General features: G+C 41.2%; 2 protein-coding genes across 10 annotated transcripts in view; both read left to right on the plus strand.

The window, feature by feature from the left end:
- The window catches only part of KIF23 (kinesin family member 23), a 34,211-nt gene extending 25,550 nt beyond the window's left edge, over nt 1-8,661 (plus strand). For 2 of the 9 annotated variants that reach the window (XM_003818533.6, XM_008971869.5), the window contains 8 exons: nt 119-292; nt 523-702; nt 985-1,296; nt 5,021-5,272; nt 6,245-6,327; nt 6,519-6,600; nt 7,107-7,177; nt 8,028-8,661. In XM_003818533.6, the coding sequence (XP_003818581.3) occupies nt 119-292; nt 523-702; nt 985-1,296; nt 5,021-5,272; nt 6,245-6,327; nt 6,519-6,600; nt 7,107-7,177; nt 8,028-8,043 (1,170 nt within the window). In that variant the 3' untranslated portion in view covers nt 8,044-8,661. The remainder of the gene's footprint in view (nt 1-118; nt 293-522; nt 703-984; nt 1,297-5,020; nt 5,273-6,244; nt 6,328-6,518; nt 6,601-7,106; nt 7,178-8,027) is intronic. The other 7 variants (XM_055098873.3, XM_055098872.3, XM_055098871.3 and 4 more) reach the window with 4 other exon arrangements.
- Nucleotides 8,662-13,089: 4,428 nt separating this feature from the next.
- RPLP1 (ribosomal protein lateral stalk subunit P1) lies at nt 13,090-15,756 on the plus strand. The gene is made up of 4 exons (XM_003818535.7): nt 13,090-13,225; nt 13,852-13,926; nt 15,380-15,497; nt 15,638-15,756. Exons 1-4 carry the CDS (start codon nt 13,154-13,156, stop codon nt 15,715-15,717), a joined length of 345 nt encoding a protein of 114 aa, XP_003818583.1. The 5' UTR covers nt 13,090-13,153; the 3' UTR covers nt 15,718-15,756.
- Nucleotides 15,757-16,379: the final 623 nt, after the last annotated feature.

Consider the following 16,379-nt stretch of genomic DNA (forward strand, 5'->3'; position numbering starts at 1 on the left):
TTCTCCATGATTTTTCTTTCCACAAATATGCTTGCATAAGCAAATTAAGGAAGACTATTTTATAGCGACATGAAATGTTTATATACCAAATATTGAACATAGTGGTCTACCTTCCTAGATTGAGATTTTAGAGAAAACAACTACTATCTATGAGGAAGATAAACGCAATTTGCAACAGGAACTTGAAACTCAGAACCAGAAACTTCAGCGACAGTTTTCTGACAAACGCAGATTAGAAGCCAGGTTGCAAGGCATGGTGACAGAAACGAAAATGAAGTGGGAGAAAGAATGTGTAAGTATCGTTTGGGTAGTGCTTGTCTCAGAGTCGGTTGATTTATTTTACATTGTAGTTAGGTTCAAAATTTTGAATTATTGTATTTGCGGTAGGGTTTTGGTGGTGGTTGTTAACTCTCAGGAAGAATTGGAGAACTGTCATTTTTAGGAAATAAAGAGATTGGGTAATCTGGTGTACTCGTTTGCTGTGATGGAATGATAATATACATTGCCACTGATAATCTGTAGGAGCGTAGAGTGGCAGCCAAACAGCTGGAGATGCAGAATAAACTCTGGGTTAAAGATGAAAAGCTGAAACAACTGAAGGCTATTGTTACCGAACCTAAAACTGAGAAGCCAGAGAGACCCTCTCGGGAGCGAGATCGAGAAAAAGTTACTCAAAGATCTGTTTCTCCATCACCTGTGCCTGTAAGTTATTTGTAATTGTGTAGTAACTTTGTACTAGAGAAATTTTGTTCAGATTAGATGACTATTTCTATGAGGATTTTTACATTTTATAATACTTACATTTCTGAAATTTCTCTTTAAAAATATTTTAAAATTTAGAATAAACACAAATTTAGCACAAAAAAATAGAACAAATAATTATTTGTAATGTTAAGTCTTCATGTGCTAACATTATAGAGAAGTAATGAATTGTTTCTCTCAGTTTTTCAGTCTTGCTCATTAATTTTTCTCCAATTTTTCTAGCTTTCTAGTAACTATATTGCTCAGATTTCCAACGGCCAGCAACTCATGAGCCAGCCACAGCTACATAGGCGCTCTAACTCTTGCAGCAGCATTTCTGTAGCTTCCTGTATTTCGGAATGGGAGCAGAAAATTCCTACGTACAACACACCTCTCAAAGTCACATCTATTGCAAGGCGTAGGCAGCAGGAGCCAGGACAAAGCAAAACTTGTATCGTGTCAGACAGAAGGCGAGGGATGTACTGGACTGAAGGCAGGGAGGTGGTTCCTACATTCAGAAATGAGATAGAAATAGAAGAGGATCATTGCGGCAGGGTTAGTGCCAGTATTATTTTAACGCATTGTAGCAATAGATTTTATCTTCTTTGTTTTTTGTAACTTGTGTCTGAAAGTTCATTGGAAAAATGGTTGGGCTATAGTATAAAGAAGGTCTAATTTCTCAGTTAATTTGAAAGATTGACACACGGAAATTGAGGCCTGGCTCTTCATCTGAAAAAGCCTAAACACATCTGGCAGCGGAAGTGTGTTCAGTGAACACAGGTCAGTTTGGTGCATCCCAGAGTAGTCTGAGCTTTTCAGCTGCATACGCTAATAAGCTTTGCACAAAATTGGTGAATGTGTCTTAAAGCATACTTTCCATATTTTTCTTTTGGTTCCCCTTCCCCAAATTAGATTTTTTGTACCTCCTTTCATGCCCTAGTTTTAAAAATTGTTTTCCCAAATTTTTATTTTGAAAAATTTCAGACCCAAAGCAAAGTAGAAAGAATAGTATGGTAATGTCTTTCCCTCCTTGCCTAAGTTTACCAATTGTTACTTGATATAGATATGTAAACCTTTTTCCCCTAAGCCTTGTGAAAGGAAATCACAGACTTAGAGACACTTAATCTCTAAGAATAAGGACATTGTACTACCTAGCCACAATCTTTATCACATCCAAGAAAATCAACATTAATTAAGTAATTATCCTCTATTGAGACATTGTGCAGTTGTCCCAAAATTGGATTGGCTTTTCTTTTTTTTTTTTTTAAAGACAGAGTCTCACTCTGTCACCCAGGATGGAGTGCAGTGGCATGATTATGGCTCACTGCAGCCTCAGTCTTCCTGAGCTGAAGTGATCCTCTCACCTCAGCCTCCCAAGTAGCTGAGATTACGGGCAGGCCACCATGCTAATTTTTTATTTTCAGTAGAGACAAGGTCTCACCATGTTGCCCAGGCTGGTATTGAACTCTTGAACTCCAGCAATCCTCCTGCCTTGGCCTCCAAAGGTGCTGAGATTACAGGCAAGCCACTGCACCAGCCAGCTTTTTTTTCAATCCATGATACTATGAAAGTGTATGCATTGCATATCATGATTATGTCTTTCATCTCTTTTAATATAAAATAGTCTCACCCTGTCCCCCTACTTTATTTTTATGACATTGACTGTTTTCATTGAAGAGTTTAGGCCAGTTATTTTAAAATTACTGATTTCCATGCCCAATAAATTGCTTTTAATCTTGAGGCATTTATCTCAATTTACATTTGCCTCATTCAAGGGTATTTAAATAAATTGACTTTCATATTTTTCTTCTTAAAGGTTAAGGTAAAGTTTCTTTTGAATCTGAATAAATGGACCAAGTTAATGTTTGGGAATTTTATATTTAGTAAAATCTTCACAAAGCTCTTTTAGAATTTTTCTTCTAAATCTTACAGTAAACATTTACTTTAGATTTTCTTATATAAGTCAGGGTATAGATGAATGTTCATTTATGTGGCCTGAATTCCTGATTATTAAGGGATGGTGATGAATCCCAAGTTATTTACCAGGGAAACAGATGATTCTAAAGTCTCTTAAGTTCTTTACTTTGCAGATTTTTCCTTAAACATTTTTAGACAGCGAATTAGGTAAATGGTCATTCTGACCAACTCTAGTCAGTCATTTTATGAAAGTTTATAGGCTGAAAACTATTCAAGGCTTGCGTATGCCTTGCAAACCGTAATGAGATATCTAATTTGGCTATGAGATATTTAAGGGAATTTACTACAGATTCTTACGTGAAATCAAAATCTCTTTAGAAATGCAGCAGAAAAGTTACTGTAAGGTTAGTATCTGTGCGTCTAAGTTTGTTGGTCAAAAATTATGTCAGGTGGACTGAATTTATACTTCAGTGAGGAAAAAAATTTAAATATTTGTTTCATAAATGCTAGTAGATTGTATGGATTATCATCTTTCTGAAGCGTGTTTCATCATATGCTTATTGTTAAATGTTTGAAGAAAACCTTTGTTTTTGCTAACTGGTAGATGATAAGGACCAGACTTTCTTTCGTGTTCAACATTAAATAAATCATTGTAGGAATGGAAAGTTCCTGTTTGTCTTGAGGCTCAGCATCTTTAGTGGCAAACTGTATTGCCCATGTCTTAGAGCTGTCACTAGTGCTGCATTTGTTTCTTGTTAACTATATAGCGAAAATGATTCAGTTCCTCAGATGTGCATTTTGAAATTGAGGTCTTCATACTTGACTAGCTTTGACAGATTTGGCCTGTGATAGACTTTTTCCATTTGCTTTCAGTTTTGTTTTTTGGGTTTTTTTTTTTTTTTTTTTTTTGAGATGAGGTCTTGATCTGTTGCCCAGGCTGGAGTGCAGTGGTGTCATCTAGGCTCACTGCAGCCTTGACCTTCCAGGCTCAAGCGATCGTTCTACCTCAGCCTCCTGAGTACCTGGGACCACAGGCATGTGCTATCGCACCTGGCTAATTTTTAAATTTTTTGTAAAGATGGGGTCTTCTTACATTGCCTAAGCTGGTCTCGGGTGATCCTTCTCCCACCTCAGCCTCCCAAATGTTGGGATAACAGGTATGAGCCACTGCACCCAGCCCTGCTTTCAGTTTTACAAACAGGAGATGTTCATAAAATTCCAAAGATAATTCATTGCTTCAAACTATAACTATGGCATGTATGTGACATATTATTTTCTTAGGCTGAATGTGCTTAATTTAGCATTCCCAGGTTTACATGACATTTGACTGGAAGCAACTTGTTTGTTTTTGAGGCAGGGTCTCATTCTATTGCCCAGGCTGGAGTGCAGTGGTGCGATCTTGGCTCACTGCAATTTCCACCTCCTGGGCTCAAGCAATCCTCCCACCTCAACCTCCTGAGTAGCTGGGACTACAGGCACGTGTCACCAAGCCTAGCTAATATATATATATATATATATATATTTTGTTTGTTTGTTTGTTTTGTTTTGTTTTGTTTTGTTTTTGTTGAGTCTGGGTTTCACCATGTTGCCTAGGCTGAACTTAAACTTCTGAGTTCAAGTGATTCCTCCACCTCGGCCTTCCAAAGTGCTGATTACAGGCATGTACCACCATGCCTGGCCTAGCAACTAGTCTTTTATTGTATGATAGAGACTGATTTGACACTGTATTATTTATTTGTTTCTTGGAACCTGTATGAAATGTTTGGGGGAAAAATTAGTTGGTATATTGTAGCCATTACTGTATTTGAACTTTTCATGAAGTTCTATTATGAGATTTTAAAATCTTAACTGAAAGCACTCAGAAGTATTTCACATTTCTTTAATCATTTTATTCATATGGTTCTTATTATACCTATGTTCTTAGGATTGTTTTCTGTTTTGTTTAGAAGCCTAGAAAATGTGTAGGGCTTTCATTGATCTTATTGAAGATTTTAACAGAGTTGTGGACATAATAGATTACCTCTCAATAGCAGGGATAAATATTGGTTTTTGATCAAGAATATGAAATGAGTTGTTTGTCCTGAACCACCCCCAAGCAGGAAAGACTTGCAGCATTACCAGAATTTTTTCTTTTATCCTTTATTGAAAGGGAAACTCCCAGATAGAATGTGTAACATACAAGTTGGTGTTAAAGATGTTTGTTGGTTTTGTGTTTAAATGCAAAGATCATGTTTAAATTACTTGAATAAAATATTTAGCTTTGGAAAGGTTTGCTATGATACTGTCATCAACTAATGTAGCCAAACCTGCTGCACTTCTAATAATACCCTTAAATTAATTCTGGGTTATGCTTGTTTCTCAGTTACTCTTTCAACCTGATCAGAACGCACCACCAATTCGTCTCCGACACAGACGATCACGCTCTGCAGGAGACAGATGGGTAGATCATAAGCCCGCCTCTAACATGCAAACTGAAACAGTCATGCAGCCACATGTCCCTCATGCCATCACAGTATCTGTTGCAAATGAAAAGGCACTAGCTAAGTGTGAGAAGTACATGCTGACCCACCAGGAACTAGCCTCCGATGGGGAGATTGAAACTAAACTAATTAAGGTAAAAAACTAATTTTCACAGGAGAAAAAAATATATTTAAAAATTCAACAAAAGTCCATTTGTCCTGCTACTCCTTTGGTGACACACAGGTAGTGTCAACTGGAACATCAGTGGGTATTTGATATAACCTTTTTGTTAGCAGAAAATTAGTCACTGCCTAGGTTTTAAGTCTGCCAAACTGGGACTAAGTATGCTTTAAATAGGTGTAGATTCTTCGGTTTCTTAGAATTCTAGATCCATGATGTACTTTAATTTTTTAATGACTGTATATTTAGTTTTAACCACTACTTAAAGTAATCTAAGCAAAGAATTCCTATTGCTCTCCATCAGTTCAAGATAAAAAAACAAAAACAAAACAAAACGAAACCTATGTTAAAATTTGACCCGTCAAAATTACTCAGTATTGAGCTGCCTAAAGCCGTTTTCCAGAAAGAGACTTGCCTGACTATAGAAGAATTCCCCTTTGATCATAGGGTCAGTGAATAATCAGGAAAGTAAAAGATAAGACCAAAAAAAAAAAAAAGCTTTTTATTTCAAGTTCAATTTAGAGTTTTTGTTCTTATTATAATTAGCTACAAATAAGACTATACTGTCATTTGAATATGGGCAACAGGGGGCACTCAGAGAAGAAAGTACCATGCCTTAGAGCGTGTAGAAACTTCCAGCAAATTTCTTGATCCTTAGTGCAGTTTACTTTTTAAATTACAGATAGAGCAAAAGGAATATTTTTTTCTGCAATTATGAATGTTACTGATTACATTGAATTGGACTTCTTTTATTTGTGAGAGATATGTACTCAAATTTCTAAATTATTTTGATAGTACGTACTCAGCAAGTACCAAGTACCATCTGATTTTGTGGATGGGAATTTCTATAAAATAGAATCATGAGAACAGTTTGAAATATATATGTGTGTTTTTCATTTGGGTGGGTGTATCAATGTGTAACAGTGACCTTTTCTTTTGGCTTTAGGGTGATATTTATAAAACAAGGGGTGGTGGACAATCTGTTCAGTTTACTGATATTGAGACTTTAAAGCAAGAATCACCAAATGGGTAAGTAACCATCAAAAATCTCTGTATAAAAGTTGGTCATTTTCTTAGCTGCTCATTTTGGAGGAACAGAATAGCCTGTGAAATGTATCATTAATTCTCCAAAGGGATGTAGATAGTATTCCCCTACTTCTAATATTTTTCCTCTTCTTAGATGGAAAAATAATTGTTGCATCATGTTTCCCCTTTTTCAGTAGTCGAAAACGAAGATCTTCCACAGTAGCACCTGCCCAACCAGATGGTGCAGAGTCTGAATGGACCGATGTAGAAACAAGGGTAGGGGAAAAATTAAATATTTGTCTGCCTACTAAAATTAGGTTTGTCATGTTTTAAACCCCACAGCTCTAGATTTTTATGCTCTTTGAAAATGCTGAGGTATAATCTCACATTGCCAGTGCACCATGTAGGCCTATTCCTAGAATAACAAGAATCCACCTCATCAGGAATTCCCTTGCAAGTGTTATTCCTGAGGAGAAGCTCTTGGAAAGAACATGGGAAGGTAGGGGTCAGGAGGCTAAGCTAAGGCCTTAGCCACCAACTCTCTTTGCAAACTTATCTAAAATGAGATAAGTTACCTGGATGACCTAAAGACCTTTCTGGCTCACAACATTTGTGGCCTGTGCCAGAAATAAATTACGAGTGACTGGTGTTTTAACGTAAGAGTCTTTGCTGAACTAGAAAGCAATATTGCATTTCACCTAGGTGTGGAGCCTGCTAAATAACTGTGTTTTATAGACTATTGAGAGGAGCTGATCTTTTTCCTCTTGTCATTTTCCTCTCAGTGTTCTGTGGCTGTGGAGATGAGAGCAGGATCCCAGCTGGGACCTGGATATCAGCATCACGCACAACCCAAGTGAGTACTGACTGTAATTGGGGTCTTGCTGTGTGCTTTTTTCCTCCTCTGGTCTTTACATTATCACTCCTTCTACCAGCCATCCACTTATTCTTCAGAACAAATATATGGTTTTGGTTTTCCCCTTGGACTATCTGGGCCTCCATGGGCAGACTGCAGTAGGCAGCTGGAATGCTGAGAGCCTCAGAAGGCTGGATAAGAGCAATCAGAGCTGCAAGGCAGGTGGTGGTGGAAGATTGGTGGCTCATGTTCATATTCTGCCAACGCTCATAAAGCTTTCTGAGGCTGAACTGAGAGTACCTCTAAGGAGGGAAGGCTAAAGGCTTAAGTTGGGGACTAGACAGCTTTGTGTAAATCATTGTTTCCTGACTTGCTTCGTGGTCTTGGTGTAGCAATAGGTGTTCACTAAAATAAATAACACTGAATGAAAGAATTTATAGTAGGGAAGGAATCATACCTTTTCTTCTTCTGTTAAACTTATACTCAGGAGTCTGACCCAGTCTTTTTCCATATTTTAATAAAATCCCTTCTTTACAAATACATACATATATGTATATCACATGTTATATACATATATGTATATAAAATGTTATATGTATATAACATTTTAAACATTTACATACCTTACTGAGCAATTTAGAAAATTGTTGCAGCAGGATAAAGATGGGAAATCCTTTCTAAATTTAATACTAAGATAAGCATATTTTATAAAAGTTGTTTGCTTTCTCAGAGGGACTTGAATTATCTCATCATAAAACAGCAGTTCTCAAAGGCCTCCTAAAGATTGATTTGCTATGAATGTGTTACTAATTGCAAAGTTCAACTCTAAGTGCTGGTTGTTATGTTTTAGGCGCAAAAAGCCATGAACTGACAGTCCCAGTACTGAAAGAACATTTTCATTTGTGTGGATGATTTCTCGAAAGCCATACCAGAAGCAGTCTTCCAGGTCATCTTGTAGAACTCCAGCTTTGTTGAAAATCACGGACCTCAGCTACATCATACACTGACCCAGAGCAAAGCTTTCCCTATGGTTCCAAAGACAACTAGTATTCAACAAACCTTGTATAGTATATGTTTTGCCATATTTAATATTAATAGCAGAGGAAGACTCCTTTTTTCATCGCTGTATGAATTTTTTATAATGTTTTTTTAAAATATATTTCATGTATACTTATAAACTAATTCACACAAGTGTTTGTCTTAGATGATTAAGGAAGAATATATCTAGATCATGTCTGATTTTTTATTGTGACTTTTCCAGCCCTGGTCTGAATTTCTTAAGGTTTTATAAACAAATGCTGCTATTTATTAGCTGCAAGAATGCACTTTAGAACTATTTGACAATTCAGACTTTCAAAATAAAGATGTAAATGACTGGCCAATAATAACCATTTTAGGAAGGTGTTTTGAATTCTGTATGTATATATTCACTTTCTGACATTTAGATATGCCAAAAGAATTAAAATCAAAAGCACTAAGAAATACATAGTTGTGTGATGGCCGTTGCCCTGCATTTACCTGGCACTCATTGTTTGCAGGATGAATTAAAAGAAAGCTCTAAAAAATACAAGATAATATGATGTTAAACGGACAATGCCTTTTTTTATGTGACAACCATAATTATCTACATATTAAGTATGACTTCTAGACATTTAAACAAAAAGCATAGTTTGGGGACAACATAAATTAGAAAAAATACTGTCGAAACCATGGTGAAATATCCCATTGCATGGGTGAACACACATTTTACTTGGATTTAATTTGGATTTCTTTTGAGGCTGAGCTTTTTTTTTTTTGAGATGAGTTTCGCTCTTGTTGCCTAGGCTGGAGTGCAATGGCACGATTTTGGCTCACCGCAAACTCCGTCTCCTGGGTTCAGGCGATTCTTCTGCCTTAGCCTCCTGAGTAGCTGGGATTACAGGCATGCGCCACTACACCCAGCTAATTTTGTATTTTTAGTAGAGACGGTTTCTTAATGTTGGTCAGACTGGTTTTGAACTCCCAACCTCAGCCACCTGCCTCGGCCTCCCATAGTGCTGGGATTACAGGTGTGAGCCACTGTGCCCGGCCACTTTTTTTTTTTTTTTTTTTAACTAAAATGATAGTTTAATCTTTTGTTATTAATAATAAAAGTGTGATATCAGTCCTTGCCAAAAGCCGATTCAAAAGTTAAGGGAGAAGACAAAATGCACTAGTCACTCACAGTATAGTAGTAAACAATGTCATATATGTGTGTGTGTTTTTTTTTGAGGGGAGGGATGGATTTTCACTCTTGCCCAGGCTTGAGTGCAATGGCGCAATCTCGGCTCACCGCAACCTCCGCCTCCTGGGTTCAAGCGATTCTCCTGCCTCAGCCTCCCCAGTAGCTGGGATTACAAGCATGAGCCACCAGGCCCAGCTAATTTTGTATTTTTAGTAGAGACGGGGTTTCTCCATGTTGGTCAGGCTGGTCTTGAACTCCTCAGGTGATCCGCCCTCCTCGGCTTCCCAAAGTACTGGGATTACAGGCGTGAGCCACTGCACCTGGCCTATATGTGTGTTTTTAGAATGCTTCAGGACACTAAAGGTTAAATTGCTATTGCAGTAGATACAGAATTTATTTCTTGATTTTCTTCTTAAAGTTTTTTTTTAGAAACAGGGTCTTGCTCTGTTGCCCAGGCTGAAATGCAGTGGTGCAATCATGGCTCACTATAACCTCAAACTCCTGGATTCAAGTGATCCTCCTGCCTCAGCCTCCCAAGAAGCTGGGACTACAGGTGCTCACCACCATGCCCAGCTAATTAAAATTTTTAAAATATTTTGTAGAGCTGGTGTCTTGCTATGTTGCCTAGGCTGGCTTTTTTCTTTCTTTTTTGAGATGGGGTCTCATTCTGTCACCCAAAATGGAGTGCAATGACATGATCACAGCTCACTGTAGTCTCAACCTCCCAGGCTCAAGCAATCCTCTCACCTCAGCCTCTTGAGTAGCTGCAACTACAGGCAAATGCCAGCACACCTGGCTAATTTTTTATTTTTTGTAGAGATGGGGCCTTGCTCTGTGGCCTTGTCTGGTCTCAAACTCCTGGCCTCAAGCAGTCCTCCCGACTTGGCCTCCCAAAGTGCTAGAATTACAGGCATGAGCCACAGCACCCAGCCTGCTTTTTAAATTATTATTTAAAATAATAGAGACAGCCCGGGCATGGTGGCTCACAACTGTAATCCCAGTACTTTGAGAGGCTGAAACAGGATGGCTTGAGGTCAGGAGTTCAAGACCAGCCTGAGCAACATGGTGAAATCCCATCCCTACAAAAAGTTTAAAAATTAGCCAGGTGTGGTGGCACGCACCTGTAGTCCCACCTACTGGGGAGGCTGAGGTGGGAGGATTGCCTGAGCCTGGGAGGCAGTGGTTGCAGGGAGGCAGTGGTTGCAGTGAGTTGTGATGGCACCACTGTGCTCCAGCCTGGGCAATGGAGTGAGACCCTGTCTCAAAAACAAACAAACAAAAAATTAATAGAGACTGGGTCTCACTATGTTGCCCCAGGCTGGTCTTGAACTCCTGGGCTCAAGCGATCCTCCCGCCTTGGCCTCCCAAAAGTGTTTGGATTACAGGCATGAGCCACCATGACCTGCCCCAGCCCACTTAAAAAAAAAAAATTTAGCCGGGCACAGTGGTTCACCCCTGTAATCCCAGCACTTTGGGAGACCAAGGTGGGTGAATCGCCTGAGGTTAGGAGTTCGAGACCAGCCTGGCCAACATGGTGAAACCCTGTTTCTACTAAAAATACAAAAAATTAGCTGGGCATGGTGGCACACGCCTATAATCTCAGCTACTCTGGAGGCTGTGGCAGGAGAATCGCTTGAACCTGGGAGGTGGAAGTTGCAGTGAGCCGAGATCGTGCCATTGCACTCCAGCCTGGGGAACAAGAGTGAAACTCCGTCTCAGAAAAAAAAAATTTTTTTAATGGCTTATTGCATAGTATTTTCAAAATATTAATAGGAAATTTTTACTATGATAGGAGAATATGGGGCAGTGGAATTTGTCTGAAGTAACTGTTGAATCCACTAAGTCCTTCATCAACACAAAAGGAAATGCATGAGTATTGATGTTTTGCTTAACTACTTCTCTTGAATAGCTGTGGTTAGTGCTTACTGTTTGATACCCTGTAAAAAGTATTATCTATAATGTATAGATGGAGAAGAAGATTATTTCCTCAATGACCACAAAGTGCCACTTGTCAACCAGATCAGTTTTGTTTTTTTGAGAGGGAGTTTTGCTCTTGTTGCCCAAGCCGGAGTGCAATGGCACAATCTCAGCTCAATGCAACCTCCGCCTCCTGGGTTCAAGCGATTCTCCTGCTTCAGCCGCCCTAGTAGCTGGGATTACAGGTGCCCGCCACCACGCCCAGCTAAATTTTTTGTATTTTTAATAGAGACAAGGTTTCACTATGTTGGCCAGACTGGTCTCGAACTCCTGACCTCAGGCTATCCACCCGCCTCAGCCTCCCAAAGTGTTGGGATTGCAGGCGTGAGCCACCGCACCTGGCAGATCAGTTTTTTATGTACACTGCTGGACAAACAGTATTTTGGACTGACTCATTGTAGCTTTGGAAATGTTTGGATTTTTTAATAGCTTTAACCCTTCTTGACCAAAATTCCCCTATAATGGCTGCTTAGATTTGGATGAAAACTCAACAGCTTTATTTTTTAAAAGTTTGATAGCTTTATAAATGCTTTTTTAAAAAATTCCGGATGTGAAAATATTTATGTTTGTAGTTAAGATTGACCCAAGTGGGACTCTAGATCGGTGGATTCCAATAGAAATGTTTCTTCAGAGATGATTATTAAATAATGGGATGGACTAAACAAAGAAGGTGGCCCCCCCCCCCCCGCAAAAAAAAGATATATATACATAGAACTAACTTTCCGGTAAACTAAGCAAATTCCACGAGAAATGCAAAGATGACCATTTTTGAAGGTAGGAATTTAAATTGGGTTTAGATAACAAATAACGGGTTGTAGACAACTTACCCATAATCCCCCCTTCCCCCAAGCACTAGGCAGTGAAGTTAGACTTCTGGATTCCACCTCCACGCTCACCGCGCGGCACTATGCAATCTTCGGTTAGTTACCAGGTCTAAGTTAGGCTTCTGGATTCCAACTCCACGCTCCACCGCGCGGAACTATGCAATCTTGAGTTAGCTACCGGGTGTAAGTTAGGCTTCTAGATTCCAAATCCACGCTGCACTGCGCGGTAACTACATAATCTTGGGCTAGTTTACCAGCTCTAAGACTTAATTTTGCCATATGCAAGATGGAGATAACATCCAACTCCTGCTGTGTGAGGATTACGTGAATCCTTGCAGAATGTGGCTCAGTGCCTGGGACATAGTAAGCGCTCTACGGCTTCTGCTAGCATAACGCTGTTAGTTTCTCTCTTCCTCCTACATCTACCTATCTCACCCAAGGTCCTGCGCTAAGCAGGGGCCTCCAAGCTGGGACGCAGCCCTTACTCTCAGGGTCAGCGCCGGCTGGGAAGGCCGCGACCTAACCAGGAGATTACGAACAATGTCACCAGGGCCACAGCGGAGCTCCTGCCAAGTCAAGCAACTCATGGAACCAACGGAGGCGAAGTCCGAATACCTAGGCAACCCTAACCTAAAAGTGTTTTTAACGTTCTCAGGTCCTAAAATTTACCCAAATAAAGTGGGACCGTATTTGCAGGCGCTGAGAAACTTTCTCAACAGTAAGAACCAATCAGGCGCAGTGCGCAGGCGCCTTCAGTGGGTCCTGGGTCCGCCTCTTCCGCCCGGTGCGGGCGCCGATTGGTCCGCGTGGACACATAAGAGGCTGCGTATAGGCGAGAGAGCCCCTTTCCTCAGCTGCCGCCAAGGTGCTCGGTCCTTCCGAGGAAGCTAAGGCCGCGTTGGGGTGAGGCCCTCACTTCATCCGGCGACTAGCACCGCGTCCGGCAGCGCCAGCCCTACACTCGCCCGCGCCATGGCCTCTGTCTCCGAGCTCGCCTGCATCTACTCGGCCCTCATTCTGCACGACGATGAGGTGACAGTCACGGTGAGTGCGGGCGCGGGCCGGCGGCCGGGCTGCCTGTGGGCGGTGACTTTCGGCTCTCCATGCGGTTCCCGGCTCCAGGCCGTTCGACTGAGCACTTCCGGCCGGGGCCAGGCCGCGAACACAGGCCACATAGGGCGGGCGCTCCTCGGGGCTGGGGCCTCTCGCCGGGCAGGTCCTGGGCCCCCGGGACCACGTGCGGGCCCAGCGGGCATGGAGTGCGCTTGAGGCTCGGCGCTCCGGCTCCAAGAGCCTTCGTGTAGAAAAGCTCTTCCGCAGTGCTTGGGCACCCTGACCCGTGCCTCGTCTCTCTCAGGGACACTTACTCGGACCTCTTTCGGTGTAATTGCCTTGAATTCCCCCGGTCGTGGAGGAAGGCGCCCGAGCTCGGCTCCACCTCCCAGGTCTTGTAACTTAAAAATAGCCGCGTGACTCAGGCAAGTCCCAGCCCGTGAAACAGCAGTGATGGGCTCGCCTCATTGCAGGGCGCCTGGCACACATCTCTTTTGCTTGTGATAGAATATTTGAGCTGGTTAAACATGTTATGTACACTTATTGAGTGACGTGCAGCATTTTGGAGATATTACATACGCTACGTTTTGATGGATTGACGTTTTTATTTGTTGTAGGAGGATAAGATCAATGCCCTCATTAAAGCAGCCGGTGTAAATGTTGAACCTTTTTGGCCTGGCTTGTTTGCAAAGGTAAGGTGATGGTGGCAAAGTGATGTGGTAAGGCCTGCTGATTTACGAGGGCAGGTGTACATGCTAAAGTACCCCCAGCGGTGCCATAACGCCCCACATGCCGCTGGATCTCCTAGGTGTTTTTCGTTGCATGTATATCTCTAGGAGCTAATAAGATTTCAGCTTGTCAAGTCTTATGTTTCCTTATCAGACTCTGGTTTCCCTTTTGCTCTGAAACCATGGTTAAAAAAAAATGTGAATCAGGTCATTTATTCCCAAAAAGGGTCATTCGGGAGATAGGTACTACGCATGTTAAGTTGCAAGCAAATTCTTTTTCTTTTTCTTTTTCTTTTTCTTTTCTTGAGACGGAGTCACCCAGGCTGGAATGCAGTGGTGCGATCTCAGCTCACTGCAAGCTCCGCCTCCCGGGTTCACGCCATTATCCTGCCTCAGCCTCCCGAGTAGCTGGGACTACAGGCGTGCGCCACCATACCTGGCTAATTTTTGTGTGTGTGTTTAGTAGTGACGGGGTTTCACCATGTTAGCCAGGATGGTCTCGATCTCCTGACCTCGTGATCCCCCCGCCTCTGCCTCCCAAAGTGCTGAGATTACAGGCTTGAGCCACCGCTCCTGGCCCGCAAGCAAATTCTTTCAGTAAATTCTTGCGTTAAACCTACGGTTTGATGGACATTTGGGTTTAGCGGACTTCATTGACACAGTAGGTACTGTGTGTTGGGATATAAAAGACTAATAAAGAGGTTCCTGGTCATGGAGCTTGCACTGGCTATTTTCCGTTGTACAGGTTACTTAATCTCTGTCAAGTGAAGCTAATAGCATCTAACTCCAGGGTTGTGTCCTCTAAAGAGTTTTGAAAGATTGAAAACATTGTACCTATGTCATCTTTAACAAGCCCCTTTTGAAGTCCCATATTTGTTTAGTAGACTGAAAATTTGAATTCACTGTTAAGAGGAGACATGAAACTGGAAAGAATATTCATTTGAGTGTTTCAGGAAGTTTGGATTTTTTTTTTTACCAACATATTATTTGTAAAAGGAGGGAAATCAGCTGCCTCAGGAGGTTCTTAACATATAGGAATGTAATTATCAGATTCAAAGCTGAACAGTAGTGCGTTGCCCTGTAACCTAAGTCTTGGCTGTTAGCAAAGAAAAGCCAGTGTCTGGGGTATTGGTTCCAGGACCTTCCACTAATAACAAAATCCCAGGATGTTCCATCTCTTATATAAATGTATTTGCATATAACCTATGCACATCCTCCTGTATACTTTAGAAGTCTACATGTTTGGTACACATGCTTATTTTTCCACTGTTGAATCCATGGATGTGGAACTCACTGTATATAGTGTTAGGGGTTGATCACTGTAACCTGGAATGGGGGATACTTTTCGTTTTTGGCTGCGTGAGTGCTTAACAAGGACAGAACTGGGCGTTTACCTATGCATGCACATGTATTGCAGGCCCTGGCCAACGTCAACATTGGGAGCCTCATCTGCAATGTAGGGGCCGGTGGACCTGCTCCAGCAGCTGGTGCTGCACCAGCAGGAGGTCCTGCCCCCTCCACTGCTGCTGCTCCAGGTAGGAAACATGGAGTTTTTAGTATTGGGAGGAGTGTAGAGATTTTTAAAAAAATAGTATTATAGACAAAATTGCCATTAATTTTTCACAAGTATATGAAGTATGGAAATCCTAACACCTGATTGACTTTTTTTTTCTAGCTGAGGAGAAGAAAGTGGAAGCAAAGAAAGAAGAATCCGAGGAGTCTGATGATGACATGGGCTTTGGTCTTTTTGACTAAACCTCTTCTATAACGTGTTCAATAAAAAGCTAAACTTTACTGCTGTTGGTCTTGTCCATAGTTTGGGAATGTGCTCTGCAAAAATGGTCTGTTTTGTAATGTTGGCTTTCAGCCTATTCTGCCATGACACAGGCTGGATTTTCCCTGCCACCATTGCCAGATGTGAGATTTAGACAATCCTGATGCTAACAAGAAGGCACCTCATGGTACAGTGTTGAAAACTGCACTGGGGTGGCAGGAGGAAGGATCAGAGCAGATGCTTTGTCCAGGTTACCTGTGTAAACTTGATGATTATAAGGCGTGTCCCCTACACTGGGGGTGGAGGGTAATACAGACCAGCTTTAGAAAGCCGCCTGGGTATTTACCCTATACAACCCTGCCTAAGAACGAACTTTGACGTATGCTGAACGTTGACTGCTACATCCCAAGGTTGTAAAGAAACAAGACTTAGCTATGTAATGTCTCACCAAATGTTTGGGAGTTTTATGGTAACACTGAAGGAGTGCAGAAAGTTTACTTAATAGTTTATTAAGGTCTCCAGTTACACAAAGTGGAAAAAAAAAAAGATTCAAACCTGTGTTCCAAAAACTAAGAGCTTTTTTTGTTTGCCAATTAATAATAACATGAATGGAATTTTCAACTTTTCAGGCTTGGATTTATAT

Source organism: Pan paniscus, chromosome 16, assembly GCF_029289425.2.
Source record: "Pan paniscus chromosome 16, NHGRI_mPanPan1-v2.0_pri, whole genome shotgun sequence".
Lineage (NCBI taxonomy): Eukaryota > Metazoa > Chordata > Mammalia > Primates > Hominidae > Pan > Pan paniscus.

Excerpts from the sequence above, each read along its gene's own strand:
- RPLP1 (XM_003818535.7), top strand. The coding sequence starts at position 13,154 with ATGGCCTCTGTCTCCGAGCTCGCCTGCATCTACTCGGCCCTCATTCTG. Across the intron at positions 13,226-13,851 it reads ACGATGAGGTGACAGTCACG|GAGGATAAGATCAATGCCCT; the intron begins GTGAGTGCGGGC and ends TATTTGTTGTAG. Across the intron at positions 15,498-15,637 it reads CTCCACTGCTGCTGCTCCAG|CTGAGGAGAAGAAAGTGGAA; the intron begins GTAGGAAACATG and ends TTTTTTTTCTAG.